At 42.7% G+C, this 17467-nt stretch overlaps 1 protein-coding gene across 2 annotated transcripts in view; it reads left to right on the forward strand.

Annotated features, from left to right (window-relative positions):
- The window catches only part of LOC121731933 (eIF-2-alpha kinase activator GCN1), a 28103-nt gene that overhangs the window by 5991 nt on the left and 4645 nt on the right, over positions 1-17467 (forward strand). For both annotated transcript variants that reach the window (XM_042121631.1, XM_042121632.1), the window contains exons 11-32: positions 1078-1407; positions 2543-2739; positions 4344-4525; positions 4749-4878; positions 5598-5678; positions 5946-6169; positions 6877-7031; positions 7526-7714; positions 8123-8253; positions 8630-8766; positions 9234-9465; positions 9817-9993; positions 10561-10812; positions 11095-11223; positions 11461-11584; positions 11949-12185; positions 12746-12925; positions 13244-13533; positions 14119-14314; positions 14851-15365; positions 15716-15853; positions 16852-17046. In XM_042121631.1, the coding sequence (XP_041977565.1) occupies positions 1078-1407; positions 2543-2739; positions 4344-4525; positions 4749-4878; positions 5598-5678; positions 5946-6169; positions 6877-7031; positions 7526-7714; positions 8123-8253; positions 8630-8766; positions 9234-9465; positions 9817-9993; positions 10561-10812; positions 11095-11223; positions 11461-11584; positions 11949-12185; positions 12746-12925; positions 13244-13533; positions 14119-14314; positions 14851-15365; positions 15716-15853; positions 16852-17046 (4421 nt within the window). The remainder of the gene's footprint in view (positions 1-1077; positions 1408-2542; positions 2740-4343; positions 4526-4748; positions 4879-5597; positions 5679-5945; positions 6170-6876; positions 7032-7525; positions 7715-8122; positions 8254-8629; positions 8767-9233; positions 9466-9816; positions 9994-10560; positions 10813-11094; positions 11224-11460; positions 11585-11948; positions 12186-12745; positions 12926-13243; positions 13534-14118; positions 14315-14850; positions 15366-15715; positions 15854-16851; positions 17047-17467) is intronic.

Consider the following 17467-nt stretch of genomic DNA (forward strand, 5'->3'; position numbering starts at 1 on the left):
CTTAAGAGGCCGGGTACCATCGAAATTCTCATACATACGTTATACCAAAATCATTTTCTCATACGAAAATATTTAACATGTTTGAGTTATTTTTCAGCTTAAAAAATATTTTCGTGTTTAAATATTTTGTAGTTAATTTTTGTGCAGGAACCTAGATAATTACTATTTTAAGCTGCAAAATAATTCATGTTAAATATTTTCGTATGAGAAAATAATATTGGTATTACGTCATGTATGAGAATTTCGATGGCACCCGGCCCCTTAAATAAGAAAATTCAAATAGCAGTCTATATTAGCTAACTACCTAATTCTCGTGCCTTGAATCTCTATTCCCCATCACTGACTCGTTCGCATAAGATCGACAAAACAATCGAATCGATATTCGAGGTACGAGAATTAGCTCACAACTACTATGAAAATAATAATTTACGATTTAAGATGATGTATACTTCAATTCAATTTGTATAATTATCTAAAATATTATGTAATGTTATAAACATTACATACAATTTTAGATTTGGAACTTTTAATTTGGTATAAGACACACTATTTCACTTGTAATTTCTGTATCATTATACATAGCCATTGCCATTTAAAACTTAATTAAAAAGAAACGAAAATGATTATAACACACTTGGCACTTACTCAAAGATCGTAAAGGCTAATAATGCTCGCCCTAAAATAGGGAATATAATTTTGTAAACTCTCAAAACTTAAGTAAGCTCTCATCGGATTGTCTTGGTAAGTTTGAATTGCTGCTATTCTGTGCCAAGTAAACTTCATAGTTCATTCCATTATTAAATTAGCAGTCCAATCAATATAGATTTAGCATTATTATGATTCCTGCTAAGTTTTTGCTTAATAGTTAAATTTTAACAAGTTTGAAATACATTTTTATTTACTCTTTCTAACTTGGTTGGACTACAAATATTAGTAGGAACTAGGATCCTATACGAGTACAAAATAAAAAAGCATTTTTTTACATTTACAATCATTATTTGGCATATCTGTGTCCCTAGTAGTATTAGTGCATGTAACATTGCTCTAAGTGGCGCTATAACATTTACCCCTTTATAGTCCTAATACAGGTGGTGTTGCTATGCAGAACACTATTGGAAAATAACGAGAGTGTTGCCAGCGACAGAGGCTCGCAGGTTTACAAGGCGTTCATACTCACTCTACTCTCCCCGGTCAAGTCAGTCCGGAGTGTGGCATTGGACGAGGTCAAAGCGTTACTAGCTGAGCAAAACAGAGCCCAAATAGCAAGGAATTTAGTGATAAAATTGAATGAGGTACTCGAGGAAGGCAAGATATTCGTGATGAAAGAGAAGACGCCACCGGAAGACAAACCTGATGTGACGGGGAAGATGATCCTAGACTGTGTTCAAGCTCTCTGCTCGTACAGAGGTAAATATACTAAGATATAAGAATCACCTGTTTTATACTACACTAGATGACGCCCGCAGCTACACAATTCGTTTATCGCGTGAGAACCGTACATTTTTCTGGATAAAAAGTACCCTATGTGCTTTTCAGGGAGTCATAGTATTGTTACGTGCTAGGGTTCGAAGTATTTGGAGAGAAAACCTGCTGACTCTCTTGAACACTTTATTCACTTGCACAAAGTCCAACACTAAGCACTAGATCCCTTCACTGAGCATTTTCCCTGTTCTAGGTCGTAGCCAAGTCCTAGAACAGGGAAATTCCACTAGAATCACTTTTTGACCACTTGATTCTCACTTCGAAGTCGCCTTGATGATAGCTCGTATCGAACTGAATTGCCGGTTCGTCCGCTGCTATATATATGGGTCAAGAAGAGTTCTGGACTGTACGGGAACATTTTTCTCCCGAATGTACAAAATTTGCGTAAACAAGTGTGGAATATTTCTAGAAGCATAACGCCATCTAGTATCCAATAGCGGATTTACACTGTGTGCGTTTCTTCCATAAGTTGTGCTGGTTTGACGCTAGATGGCTTTGTGTGTCTGTAACAGTATTATATACCAAATTTCAACAAAATCGGTTTAGCGGTTTGGGCGTGAAGAGGTAACAGACAGACACACTTTCGCATTTAAGTTAAATTTGATGTGACATTAGTCATTATTCATCATAAATAATTAATTTATCAAAGTCTCTTACAATAAATTGCTAAGCTTTGGGCAATGACTTACAGTCTGTTAAGTAAGTGAAGAAATTAAAAAAATACATACAGCCGAACGTATTACCTCCTCCTTTTTGGAAGTCGGTCAAAAAGTGGCAACATCGTAGTTTCATCTCTTTTTTCTTAGATTGATTTGAAAGGGATGACAATACGATTTTGCCACTTTTTAATTTCTTCACTTTCTTGACAGTCTGTATATGACAATGAATTAAATAAATTATAGCTTGAAACACTCTTTATTCTGTTCGCTTTAAAAAACTACTATATAATGTTATCACTTACCATTACCTTTTACATTAGGTTATACATAAAACCCGCTTATCATTATGTTTTACATTAGGTTATAATACCTAAACTTATTATAGTAAATTTTTGTTCCAGAATATCCCACCAAAGACGCTGAGAGTCTAGCCCTAGACGCGCTGCTGAGTAGCCACCACCCCCTAGTATCGGCCATCAGTAGAGACGCCTGGGTCAAGATAGTGAACTACCTCAAACTGGAACCGCGGAAGTTGGTAGCTGTGTACGCCAACAATCTCAAGAATACCTACATCAGTGGTTTCATACCTGGGAATGAGGTAACATACTTTTCTAACTTATCTTTTGCCAAGAAACGAAAATATATGGAGAATAACAAAATATTCCGAATTGTTTTGTGTGTTAATCGAAATGTTCCGAAAATTGAGAAAAAGATTTCTTATCTTAATGGTATTGATAGTATCTCATTTAGTATTATGAATAGACGAAAGAGTAGGCTGCAAACCAGAAAACAAAAAACTTCATTTTACCCTTTATAAAAAGCGAAGCATCACACTAAAATAGCATAATAATTCATAGCTGCTGGCTAGTTGATGAAATCAACATTTTCATTCAGCCTAATAAATTACGGAAAGAGCTTCGAAGAACCAAAATAGCTTTACTTTACCCTATATTTGACTTAGTGTCTTATAAAAAGCTGTGGCAAAAACTATCCGATGAGACTACTCTGTCCAAAGAACTGGTTGGTTTATTTAAATATTGGTACAGCAATCAGAAAAACCGTGTTAAATGGGCTGGAGTGTTTTCTGAGGTGTACGGGTTGGAGTGTGGGGTGAGACAGGGGGGGTTAAGCTCGCCCCGCCTCTTCAATCTGTACATGAATCGGCTGATAGGTAAGCTCAACAGCACTTTTGTAGGATGTCATGTAGACGGCGTTTGTATTAATAATATCAGTTACGCAGATGATATGGTGCTGTTGAGCCCATCTATCAGTGCGTTACGCAGGCTTCTCCGTGTCTGTGAGGAGTATGCGGTGGACCATGGGCTCAGATATAACGCTAACAAGAGCGAATTTATGGTCTTCAGTGCTGGCGCTGACAGGAGCCACAGAAGTGTACCTCCTGTGACTCTTGGCGGCGTGCTGCTGAAAAGAGTCGACCGATTTAAATATCTGGGTCACTGGGTCACCGCCTCTCTGTCAGATACGGATGACATAGAGAGGGAGCGTAGAGCGCTTTGTGTGCGCGGTAATATGTTGGCACGTAGGTTCGCACGATGTAGCAGGGAAGCCAAAATGACACTTTTCAGAGCATATTGTCAGTCATTCTACACGTGTGGCCTATGGGTCAGATTTACGCAGCGTTCACTTAGCACGCTCCGAGTGCAATATAATAATATATTCAGAATGCTGTTTGGCCTGCCGCGGTACTGTAGCGCCTCAACCATGCTTGCCGAGGCACATATAGACTGCTTCCAAACAATTATTCGTAAGCGATGTGCCTCGCTTTGGTCGCGTGTACGGGACAGTCCAAACAGACTCCTCAGTGTGTGGAGTAGAAGATGGGACTCCCAGTTGTTGGAGCATTGGGTGCAACTCCATGCTCCGGTAGCTCGGTTCCCATACATTTAATTTTAATTTAATTTTTTTTTTTTTTATCATAATAATTTTACTAACACTAGAATAAGGACCCTTTGTTTACTAACACTATGTAAAATATGGACGAAAGTCTGAAATAAATAATTTGAATTTGAATATACTTTCAATTCATTACAGCATGCGCATGCCATGCCTTCAATTAATATTTCACGTTTTACCATGGCACCATAATTTGGCGAAATGTAAATTATCGTTGACATTTGCATTATTGAGACGAAGAGTTTTACGGATGACGAGACGACGATTTCCTCACTTATTGAATTACAGAGCTACTGGCTAGTGGTGCGCACGCTGAGCGCGCTGGGCGGGGCGGGCGGTGCGGGCGCGGCGGCGGCGGCGGTGGCGCTGGCGGCGCTGCGGGCTCCCGACCTGCTCGCCGTCGGCCGCGACGACTACTTCGTGTTCCTCACGCCGCCTAACGTGCTGTACGACAAGAGTGTTGTGCCAGGGTAAGAATGTTTAGTATAACCCGTTCGTGAAGGTAAAGATTAAACGTATGTAGAATGTAGATAATATGCACGCTTAATCTTTACCTCTTTTTACTTGGACATATCAAACATACAATTTTAAAAACGTAATCAAGTGCTTTACTAATCGTTAGTTATTTTTACAAAATTCTTACCGCTAATTTAATTTGCATAATATCTGTAATAAAATGAAACAATATTTTAGTAATGAAGATAGCAAAGAGATGAATCTTAAACGTGAGAGCAAAGCGTACAGCTACAAAGAACAGTTGGAAGAGTTGCAACTGCGACGCGAACTGGAGGAGAAAAGAAAGAAAGAGGGCAAAGTTAAAGAGGTATGCACCAACCTTACCACGGGAGTTATTGCGGGATATGGTCATAATCTTTGGGACTCGTAATAATGTTAAATGTTCCAGTATGAACGCCTCCGTGGTCTAGTGGTATAGAGCGCGGCTCTTGACCGGAGATTGTGGGTTCGATTCCCGCATTGTAAACATGGTATTTCCAAGTTTGGTTAGGACAATGTAGGCTGATCACCTGCGGGGCTAAAATGGTCGCTTTGGAGAATCATATTATGAATAATAATATGATTAATTTTTTTAAATCGCAAAATGCAAGTCTGCTTGCAATGCAATCATGTCTAGTAATTTATACTAATTTTACATTTGTCAGTTTGACAGTTTTGACAATTCATTTGCTCAATTGATTGAGAGGAATTGCTAAATGTGACCATTTTAGCCCCGCTGATTGTCTGACAAGTAAGATGATCCATGCGTCGGATGGGCATGTAAAAAGTCGGTCCTGCGCCTGGTCTCTCGCCGGTCGTGTCGATCTTCCGTCCCACTGGGTTATGAGAGTAAAGGGATAGAGAGTGCCCTTGTGTACTGCGCACACACTTGGGCACACACACTTGGGCACTATAAAATTACTCCTGCGTAGGTGGCCTGGTTTCAATGAAACCGGCCACCGTCACCGAAACCGGTGTGGGAGATATCATTATTATTAAATATTCCAGTTTACCTACAACTAACTGTTACTTAATTCTGTTGCGTAGGTTCAACTATCTGCCAAACAGAAGGAGGCGATGAAACTACAGCTGGCGAAGGAGAGCGCCATACGAGAGAGATTGACTGTTGTAAGTGTTCCTTATATTCGTAACAAACATGTTATCTTTTCAATAATATCCTGAGTAAAAATATTTTACGTAAAAGAAATAGCTAACACTCCAAATCACTTTGTCAAAGATTTTCATTCATAGAATTTCCAACGCACTTTTTTAGCTATGTCTATGAACTATGTACATGTATACTACCGGTTTGGAAACTGTGACTAGAAGAACTTTTTTCATAAAAAATACGTCATTAAATTTAACAATATAAATACGGGCATGGCATTATTACAGCTAAATGAGTCAGTCGAGCGTGCTGTACGTCTACTGGACGCAGTGGCGGCGGGCTCACCTTCGGCGCTGGGTGCATGCGCGCGTTACGCCGTACCCGCAGCGCTAGACGCACTGAGGTCGCCGCTCGCCGCTCCGCACGTAGCGCCGCTGTACGTGCGACTCGCCGCGCCGCTGTTGCCGCTGCATCGCTCTCTTCGTGATCACGTGGCTCGTACTACACTCAGGTAGCTAGAGCAAATTAGTAGTACAGATTGAGTTCCATCTTTGAATAGAGTGAGCAATAGTTTTATTTTTATGGTATATCGTACGCTGACCAACACCAGAGTATACTACTCTGGCCTAAACATCGTTTTGTATTGTGGCCGGATATAGATCAGGGCGAAAATATTGAAAAAATGATAATTCATTATATTATGATATCGTTTGAAGCAACCTGTCTTAGACATTAGAGCAGGGGTCACCAAATAGCGGACCGCGGTCCGCATCCGGACCGCTGACCCATTGTGTGCGGACCAAGCATGTTCGAAGATGATCTTCGTTCATCATAGGACTTCAACATCTCCAGGATTTAATGTCAATATCTATAGCTTGCACCAATATTGATACAAACTTTATATTAGAGAGATAATTAGCTACAAAAAATGGTTACTTTTCTCATTGATATCTAAAAAATACCTTTGTAATTTCCGTAATTAACTACGTTTAATAATTTTTTTATATAAAATGTGTGGACCGCGAAGGTCATTTCATGTCTTAAAACGGACCCCGAGCTAAACTAATTGGTGACCCCTGCATTAGAGTATTGTAAAGAATGTTTTTTCGCTTAGAGATTGTACCAATCCATTAAAATAGAAGCCTTAATTGTATGCGTTATTCTGCTAATTAATTTTCAATATTTTAAAATTTTTAACATTTCTGGGTATTCCCTCAGGCTATATAAGCCGGCGTGCGACCTGGACGCGGAGTGGGAGGGGGAGGAGTTGGGCGCGGCGACGGCGCGTACGATCGCCCTGCTGCACTCCGCCGCCGCAGATACGCCCCTCACCGCGCCCGGATTCTGCTACGTCTTCCCGCTGCTTAGGAAAGGTAAAGGAAGATAATATTAAGCTTCCTTACTGTTAAAATATTGAAGGTGATCGCACATTCATTCGCACCGCACACGCCGCATCCCAGAATCCGTTGTATAAAATGACGTCACGAAATGCGGCGTGTACGATGCGGATGAATGTGCGATCAGCTTAACACAACAAATAACTAAATACGTTCTACTAAACTAAATCTATTGTCTGACGTATTGGAAACGTTACGTGATAGAGATAGACAGCAAACTTTGAATAATTAAAAGCGTATTAAAACTGGTGAATGGTGGCACGTTCACGGCGGTAAACTCGATATCGCAAGTACGTTTTTTAAAGACAATTTTCGAAATGTTACAGAAAATCTACAAACGGTTCAACCAAACGCATTTGTAACCAGCCATCGGGTTAACCAATTTCGGGAACTGTAAAAGATTTTGATACTATAAGTTACCTAATACTAAAGATTATTTAGATCTAACCAGTAACCACTTTAAATATCAGGTCTATCCGGCGGTGTAGTGAAGTGTCCGGAAGCGACGGTGCTGCAGGCGCTGGGTGTGGTGTCGCAGCACGCGGCGCTCCGCCCCCCGGCGCAGGCCACGCCCACACGCGCCACAGACCTACCCGACCCCCTGCACCCGCCGCTCTTCCCGATAGACCACATGTTCCGCCTGCTTATACATCTTATAGGTATGTATGATGTTTACATTACTAGTTTTGTAATGATTTTGGCAATTTTTCAGTTGGTCGGAACCAATATGACATTATATTGGTTCCGACCATTTGCAACCTTAAGGGTGAGACTGTACAATGCAATAGTCGCTGCAGCAGAGCAACGCGACATATCACGGTCAAATCCACTTTGTATGATATCGTATGAGCGAAGCTGCACTACGGGGCAACGCAGCTACGCGACTCAAAACGTCACTGCTCTGAAGAGTCGCGTCGCCCCGCTCCAGCGTGTCGCCTAGTGCAGCCTCGCGTTACTGTTAACGAAATGACGGATTTAAGTTCGCGTTACTGTTAATGAAATGACGGAGTTTTCTACGCAATTATTTCTAGAATAACTGGCAATGATATAATGTTGTGACGTGCTAGAGAGCAGCGGCGGGCGCGTGGCGGCGGCGTGTACGGCGGCGCTGCTGGAGACGGCCGAGTGCGCCGCGCGCGCTCCGCTCGCCGCGCCCGACGTCACCTGCCTGCTCGATGCACTGCAGAGCCCCGCCGAGGTAAGTCACGTGCATGTTTATACTCTGTAGTAGGCTACAGTGCACCATCGGAATCGATATTCGTGTTAACGTGTTATATATCGTAAAATATCGTGTTAACCTCCTACTCTTTGCTAATAAAGATATTTAACCCAGCGTATAACAGCTATGCAAAGTCATTGGTGAATGCGAAACCATTGAATTTTGTGTTTTGCACGCGTATTGTTCGCAACTTAAACACACAGTACTAGAATCAAACTGTTCGTTGAAAATACTACGATAGGATTGGTATTCAAAAGGAGCTACTCACGCCAGTTTAGGCTGGTTAAATTTCATGTTTCTCACTTTTTTCCGTTTCTTAGTTTTTTAACAAAATATTGATATGTGTGTAATGCAGGTGGTACGCGACGCGGCGCTGCGCGCGCTGCTGCTGCTAGTGGAGCGACTGCCGCCGTTCTTCGACGACGAGGAGTTCGCGCTAGACCTCACCATGCGGCTATACATCGCGACGTTCGACGTCTCTGAGGATAACAGGTGAATTAAATTTTTATAAACGATTAATATATGCCTTGTTTTTCTGATGTTACGTCAAAATCCAAAATAAGTGAGTTTATAGTGTTTTTTTTTATGTAATCGCTATTAGGTAAACATGCATAATAACTTAACGGTGTAGCTAAGCATTAGCGTTAATTGACAACTCTGAGTGCAGCGGTTAGGGCCTGTTTCACCACTTCCTGATAAGACCAATTAACTTGAAGGATCAAGTATGGAGGATCTGTCAAAAAAGTTGTGAATAGCCTATACTTTATCAGAAAGTGGTGAAACAAGCCCTAAAGTGAATCTAGCTGTAAGTTTACCTTTCAAGTCGAATAAAATAAGAAAACATCTGCATGCGACATCTAGAAGTATTTAACAAATTTATTGTTTATTTATTTACCTTTCAATTTAAATGTAACGATGCAGTCGTATACACCTTTATCATAACATTGTTCTCACATCAGAAAGCTAGCCGAATCCCTATGGGCGGGTATACCAGAGGCAGAGGCGGTGGTTTGTCGTGCGGGCGCGACGCTGCGGACGCTGCTGCTGCGGCAAGTGCAGCACCCGGCGGAGCCGCTGCAGCGGGCCTCTGCCGCCGCGCTCGCCGCTCTCGCCGCCCGCGCGCCGTCACCGGCCGATGCTGTTGACGCGCTGCTGCTGCAGTTACACGATATATATGAGGAGAAGCTGCCGGTCAGTATGATAAGTCAGATTTTAGCCAAGTTATTGTTGCTAATTGAAAGGTGAAATCTCTAGAATCGAGTTTATTTAAAAACAGAACTTTTAAGCAAGTTTCAATTGCTAATAATTATTGTAATATGTCGTATCTCTTGCGATGAGTTTGTAATTTTTTTTTCACGTAGTAATGAGCGGTGACAACTTGGCTAAGGCTAAAATTATGCTTTTTATATTTTTTGTTCTTCAACATTGTTATTATCATTACAAGGACGTGTCAGTCAGCCTTTATATTTGTCTCTATCATACTTTGTCATCTTTAATCATAAAATGAACCATACTAAATACTAAATAAACCTCTCTCCTCAGCTGATTCCAGCCAAGCTGGACCAGTTCGGTCACGAGTGCGAGGCGGCGGTGGACGCGTGGAGCGAGCGGCGCGGCGTCGCGCTGGCGCTGCGGGCGCTCGCCCCGGCGACGAGGGCGGACGCCGTGCCTGAGGCTATGACGTTCTTTGTTAAACGCGGATTGGCTGATCGCAGTGAGGTAAGTTTATTGCAACATCACATCTTATATTGTAAAAAATAAAAAAAGCTAGATATATACAGGTGTAACAAAAATAAGTGATAATACTTTAGGGTGTGTACGTGTTCCTTGTAGAGAGTTCATTGTGAAAGTAGCAGCGCTGAAAGACCAAAATTTTTTTTTACTTTTGTATAGGGAAACTCGTGACGCTCGGGCTCTTGCCCATACAAAAGTGAAAAAAAAAATACGTCTTTCAGCGCTGCCACTTTCACTAACTCTCTACAAGGAACACGTACACACCCTAAAGTATTATCACTTATTTTTGTTACACACTGTATAACTGTATAGCCAACCAACAACCCATCGTCACATTTCAGTACTAGAAACGTGTTGAGATGCGTCACCACGCTGCTGCGTAGTGGGTTGTTACTTGATTACTATTCAAACTTTTGAGTTCAAAAAACGTATCTACACTGCAGCACTGCGTAGTTCCGCTGCCGCATACTAAGGTTTATCATTTAGCCGTGTCACTTTGCGACAGTGTTGTCATGCCTAATGTTATTTCACCTTAATTGTAATTATTATCAGGCGGTGCGGGCTGACATGCTGAGCGCGGCGATGGCGCTGGTGGAGTTACACGGCGCGAGCACGCTGAGCTCGCAGCTGCCGGTGTTCGAGCAGTTCCTGGACACGGCGCCCAAGTCGGGCGGCTTCGACGCCGTGCGGCAGAGCGTCGTGCTGCTGGTGGGCAGCCTGGCGCGCCACCTGCCGCCCGGCGACGCGCGCGTGCGTCCCATCGCGCTGCGCCTCGTCGCCGCGCTCTCCACGCCCAGCCAGCAGGTCAGTACACATCTCTTGCTGCGGCAAAGCGTCGAACTATATACGCTTATCCTGATATCAGTTACACGAGTTTGGTTGGACCTAGTACAAGCCTGTGTGATACCAACTACAACAAAATTTATCGCAAAACTACCTTGTTCTAACCGGTTAAAACTAGAAGTAGTCGCACTTCGGGCTCTAGCCGTCACTATATGTCAAAAATGTTTAATTCGATTTGTAATAAAGGCAACGCCAATTGACTTAGTAACTTAGTACGAGATTCACAGTCAAGTTCACTTCCAGGTGCAAGAGGCGGTGAGCAACTGCCTGCCGCACCTGGTGACGTCGCCGGCGCTGGAGGACGAGGTGCCCGCCATCGTCAACAAGCTGATGAAGCAGCTCCTCACCGCCGAGAAGTACGGCGATAGGAAGGTGAGCTCTAGGAATATGCACGTATTTTCTTATCTGTTTAAAGTCTCAGTTGAGAGTTGAGTATTTTTTATTGTTTCCTCACCCAGGGAATAAAAATATTTACGCAACTTTAACTATTTAAACTTTGCTGTCTTTGTCCGTCATCTGACGTTTCCGATAATATGATACACAAAGACAAGCAGACCATCAGTATGGGGGAAAGTCCCTGATAAAATAAATCATGAAATTGTGTTACAGGGTGCGGCGTACGGTATCGCCGGTATTGTGAAAGGCCTGGGTATCCTGTCGCTGAAGCAGCTGGACGTCATGGGCAAGTTGACCGAAGCCATACAGGAAAAGAAGAACTACAAGTACAGAGAAGGTCAGTTTATTTACTTGTATATTTGTTCCCATAGAATGCTAAACGAACAAAGCCATTGTGAGATAGTTCTTAATCCAAAAAACCTTCTTTCTATAAAAGCTTTTAACTGTCTCTATCTTCTTGTCTCTATCTTCTTGTGTAAGTACTTTAGTGTAATCATTACACGGTCAATCTGGCATCAGTTCAGTCCATCAATCTGTGATTGACGCCAGTCTGATGACCGAAAGTACATAATAAAAAAAATGATCAGTCTATCAATCCGTGGGTTAGACGTTCAGTTTCGCGTTTTCTTCTTTACCAGATTAATGGACTGAACTGATGAGAAACTGAGCGTGTAACCTACGTCTTAAAATATTTCCCGCAGGCGCGCTATTCGGTTTCGAGATGCTCTGCCACAAGCTGGGTCGACTGTTCGAGCCGTACGTCGTGCACGTGCTGCCGCACCTGCTGCTGTGCTTCGGCGACGGGTCCCAGTACGTGCGCGCCGCCGCCGACGACACCGCCAAGCTCATCATGAGCAAGCTGAGCGCGCACGGCGTCAAGCTGGTGCTGCCGGCGCTGCTAAATGCGCTGCAGGACGATAACTGGCGGACTAAGGCTGGTGGGTTTATGGTGTAATCACGTCTATAATTAAAATGACGAGACTGAATAGTGAATATACATAAAGGCCGGCAACGCACCTGCAGTTCTTCTGACGTTGCGAGTGCCCATGGGCGATGGTAGTTGCTTTCCGTCAAGTCAACAGTTTGCTCGTTTGCCCCCTTATTTTATAAAAAAAACTGACCAAGTGATATTTTATATAAACTTTTGTACTACGTCGTTTTAACTCTTGCGCACTTTACACTTGTCACGAAATAGACCAAAGAGAATATAGATATCAAGATTTTATCGCTTGCCCAACTTAGTCCCAATTTCACCAACGTCTGTTAGTGTTAATAGCTTGTTAAAATGTAATGTTTTCTCTTTCATTCATATGTAAACCGAAAGAGATAACGTGATACTAATTCCAGCATTAACTTTAACAGTCGTTGGTGAAATTGGGCCTTAGCATGTTTATTACGCTCTTTGTGTTTTAATTTTTGAATGAGTTGCTAAATAAATAGGTAATCCTATAAGTTTAATTGAGTTATAAAAAATTCTAAAGTGCCCACACAATACCAGGTTCAATCGAGCTCCTCGGCGCGATGGCGTACTGCGCGCCCAAACAGCTGTCGTCCTGTCTGCCGTCTATCGTGCCCAAACTGATCGAGGTGCTGAGCGACTCCCACATGCGCGTGCAGGAGGCCGCGGCGGAGGCGCTCAAGGTCATCGGCTCTGTTATCCGGAACCCGGAGATTCAAGGTGAGTGGTCGTGGTAGATCATGCCATCTGAATTCTGATACATCGGAAAACGCGAAGCACCATTGATTGATATAATTAAAAATGTGCGATCACCTTATTGAAACGACAGACTGAATATACCGAAAATCTATTTCATTCTTAATTAGTATTATCCGAATCAATATTTCTTACTTGATTACTAACATTAATACAGTAGCGGTCTAATCACAAAATTTAGACGTTGAATCAGCATTTCGCCCATGTAAATCTGTACTAGTAGAAAATTGTCCACACGAAAGCAGTACAAAGTTTTTCTATCATTACAATCATTGTCAACAGCAATCGTGCCGGTCCTACTCCAAGCTCTCCAAGACCCATCCAATAAGACGTCGGCCTGTCTCCAAACCCTCCTCGATACGAAATTCGTGCATTTCATCGACGCACCATCTCTTGCGCTAATCATGCCGGTGGTGCAGCGCGCGTTCCTCGACCGCAGTACCGACACACGCAAGATGGCGGCTCAGATCATTGGTAATATGTACTCGCTGACCGACCAGAAGGACCTCACGCCTTATCTGCCCAGCATCATACCGGGACTGAAGAGTTCGTTGTTGGATCCTGTGCCGGAGGTAAGATCCTGTTTATGAAGTTGAGTGTATTAGATTTGAATCGAGTGGTGCCGTGTATGGTTGACGTATTATACACGACGAGCTTTTGCCCGCGGCTTCGCTCACGCTAAGAAATATTATTATATACAAACTTTCATCCCCTATTTGAACCCCTTGGGGTTGGAATTTATCAAAATCCTTTCTTAGCAGATGCCTACGTCATAACATCTACCTGCATGCCAAATTTCAGCCCGATCCGTCCAGTGGTTTGGGCTGTGCGTTGATAGATCACTATGTCAATCAGTCAGTCACCTTTGAGTTTTATGTATATAGATTTACATTTTGTGTAGCGCGCACTTTACAAGCACTTTTGTGTCTCTCTGAGTAGAAGAAATAATATATCGCCCTCTAAAAGACTAAAAATTTGGTCAAACTTAGACAAATTAAATACACAATACCCCAACTGAGTTTTTTCGCGCGTCTGATAAATGCAAAATACTCTAATAACAGAATGTACTGTGACCGAACTGTACAATATTATCCTAACTTGTACTTGACTTTTAACACTTCAAAAGATTACACAGCCTTTTATTCCCCTATGTGCAGGTGCGTTCAGTGTCCGCGCGTGCTCTCGGCGCGATGGTGAAGGGTATGGGCGAGAGCAGCTTTGAGGAGCTCCTGCCCTGGCTGATGCACACTCTGACCTCGGAGAGCAGCAGCGTCGACCGCAGCGGCGCCGCGCAGGGCCTGTCCGAGGTTGTCGCTGGACTCGGCGTGCAGAAGCTGCATAAGATCATGCCAGGTTTGTAAACTTCCTAATATGTACAGCGGGGCTAAAATGGTCGCTTTGAGGAATCATGATATGAATCATAATATGATTCGTTTTTCTAAAATCGCAAAATGCAACTCTGCTTGCAATTCATTTCTGTATTTTTGTACTGATTTGACATTTGTCAGTTTGACAGTTTTCACAATTCATTTGCTGAATTGATTGAGAGGAATTGCCAAAAGTGACCATTTTAGCCCCGCAGTAATATTAAAACAGTTTCCATCCGGTCCGGAATGTTTATTTTGTATCTTACAACAATAATGCTAAATATCAATAATTGCATAAGAATACACCAATTCATTACAATTTTCAGTGTTAAAACGAATGAAGTTGTTACGGAAAGTGCTAACTTCTCAAATAGGCTGGCAGTAAATATTGTGCCGAATTGTTAGTGAGACTTTTATAATTAAAATAAATTAAGGTGGTTTCTGTTGTTTTATGCCGCGTTGATCGGAACGGTACTTTTAGATGGTTCTTTTTTTCTTACATTTGTCATTACGACGTTTCAGACATAATCGCGACTGCGGAGCGCACGGACATCGCGCCGCACGTAAAGGACGGCTACATCATGATGTTCATCTACATGCCGGGCGCGTTCACCGACGAGTTCACACCCTACATCGGCCAGATCATCAACCCCATCCTGCAGGCGCTGGCCGACGAGAACGAGTATGTCCGAGAGACCGCCCTGCGTGCAGGACAACGTATCGTCACCCTATACGCCGAGTCCGCCATAGCGCTGTTACTGCCTGAGCTAGAGAAAGGACTGTTTGCCGACAACTGGAGGATTCGATACAGTTCTGTCCAACTTCTTGGTGACTTGCTATACCGTGTCTCAGGAGTGTCAGGCAAGATGAGCACGGAGACGGCGTCGGAAGACGATAACTTCGGCACGGAACACTCCCATCGGGCGATTATTGGGGCTCTTGGCCCCGAGCGCCGAGATCGCGTGTTGGCGGGATTGTATATGGGACGCAGCGACGTCGCGCTCATGGTGCGACAGGCCGCGCTGCACGTGTGGAAGGTACGTTATGACTAATTCATTTATGCTGTCAAAATGCCAAAAATTAAAGTAACAAACAAGCTAGGACATTATTTATTTATACTTTACAAAGAGAAAACCAAAATTATTGATACCTTGCCTGGTATGTATGTATTAAAAATAAGTTTTAATTGTTGTATTAAAATGTCGTGGCTGCATTTCGACACACACTGTTCCGTTTTAATAATAACAAATAAATCACTTTAAGATTGGAAACAATCTTAAAAATACCTATTTAATTTATAAACAAAATTAAATAGGTAGTATGCCAGAAATAAACTTCTTACTATTTTTATTGTATGTTATTATTTTTGATTAATGTCATATGTCAGGTGGTGGTAACAAACACGCCGAAGACCCTGCGCGAGATCCTGCCGACGCTGTTCGGTCTGCTGCTGGGTTGCCTTGCCTCCACCAGCTATGACAAGCGGCAGGTCGCCGCGCGCACTCTCGGCGACCTCGTCAGGAAGGTAAAGTTTATTTACAGCAATGAGTTTCTAAAATACTAGAGTAGCAACGTCATACAAACGATTCTCAGAAATGCGTAACCACTTGATACAACGATCGTTTGAACAACGACAATGTCAAGTCAATATAGTTATTATGTCATTATGTAAGACAGATATGCCTGCAGGCATCTTCGAAGTGGCAACGCGTTGCTGCCGTAAACTGCCAATCTAGTTACGTTAGTAACTTAGAATATCATTGATTTTCAGTCTGTCGTGAAAGTAGCATTATGAACGAGAAGATCTGTAAACTGTGTCTTGTGAAGTAGAAACCCGAGATGAAGTGCAGACGGGGTTATTGACTTTATTATTTACTTTAATAGAACTATTTCGCAATCGTATTAATTTTCCGAAACTTAAGAAGCGCTTACACGGGCAATAATTACGGCAATAATTGCTCGACGACATGAATGGAGCGATCTGGAGCAAGTAGTGGAGCAATATGGAGCAATTTATTTCATATCGCTCGATGTCATATCGCTCAAATATTCGATGGCCACATCACTCAATATTGTATTGCGCAATATTGCTGGTTGTTGCCGCAAATTGCTTAATTTAGTCGTGACGTCGTTGACGAGAATTGACTGGAGTTGAGCAATTTTAGTTGCCCGTATAAGTGCACCATTACTGCCGCATTCAGAGTGGAACATTAATTACATTTAAGTAATTAATGTTTCACTCTGAGTGCGATAGTCAGAGACCTAAAACAATTGTTATGACGTCAAATTGCCACTGGGCGCTCTTTGTCTATTCCATGCAATTTATAGTTTACGTCCTCACCGTAATAATTACAAAGACGTATCGGCCATCTGTTAAAGAAGGTATAAAAGTCGACTATTAGCACTTTAAAAGTCCTTCATCTCAGTCGTCATTACAGATAGCCTTTTAATATTGGCATTCACAGTATTTTAAGCGAAAATTTTGTAAGATGGCCAATAACTTGTGGTTTATCATGTTCCCAGCTTGGCGAGCGAGTGCTACCGGAAATCATTCCGATCCTGGAGCGCGGTCTACGGTCGGACCGCGCGGACCAGCGACAGGGCGTGTGCATCGGCCTCGGCGAGATACTCGCGTCCACCTCGCGCGACGCCGTGCTCAGCTTCGCAGATGGTTTAGTGCCCACTGTGCGAACTGCGCTATGTGATCCGTTGCCTGAGGTACACTTTGTTGTTTAATTTGATATCTAATATTTATACAAAGGTGAAGTCGTAAGACGTGGCTCAAAACTGCTTAGAATTTTTACTAACGTACACCTGTTACAAATATATTGGTGTGCCAATGAAAGCTGACAAGTCACACACCATAGTAAATTAGCTGATACTCCCATGGTTGATGGTACACACTTTGCAACTGGCAAATTCTTTCCAACCCCCAACGAAAACAGAGGGATGTTATTAGTTTGACGTGTCTGACTGTCGGTGTGAGTGTATGTCCCTTGCATCTTAGAACTCAAACGGATGGTCTGATTTGGATCTAGCTTGTTTAAAACAGTCTTTCGTGAAGTGGGCGATAACGCCCTCCTGTGGGCACTGAAGATCTAAAGGACACAAGGGTGTGGGACCCAGAAAAAAAGGGGGT

This window comes from Aricia agestis, chromosome 11 (assembly GCF_905147365.1).
Source record: "Aricia agestis chromosome 11, ilAriAges1.1, whole genome shotgun sequence".
NCBI classification, from domain to species: Eukaryota; Metazoa; Arthropoda; class Insecta; order Lepidoptera; family Lycaenidae; genus Aricia; species Aricia agestis.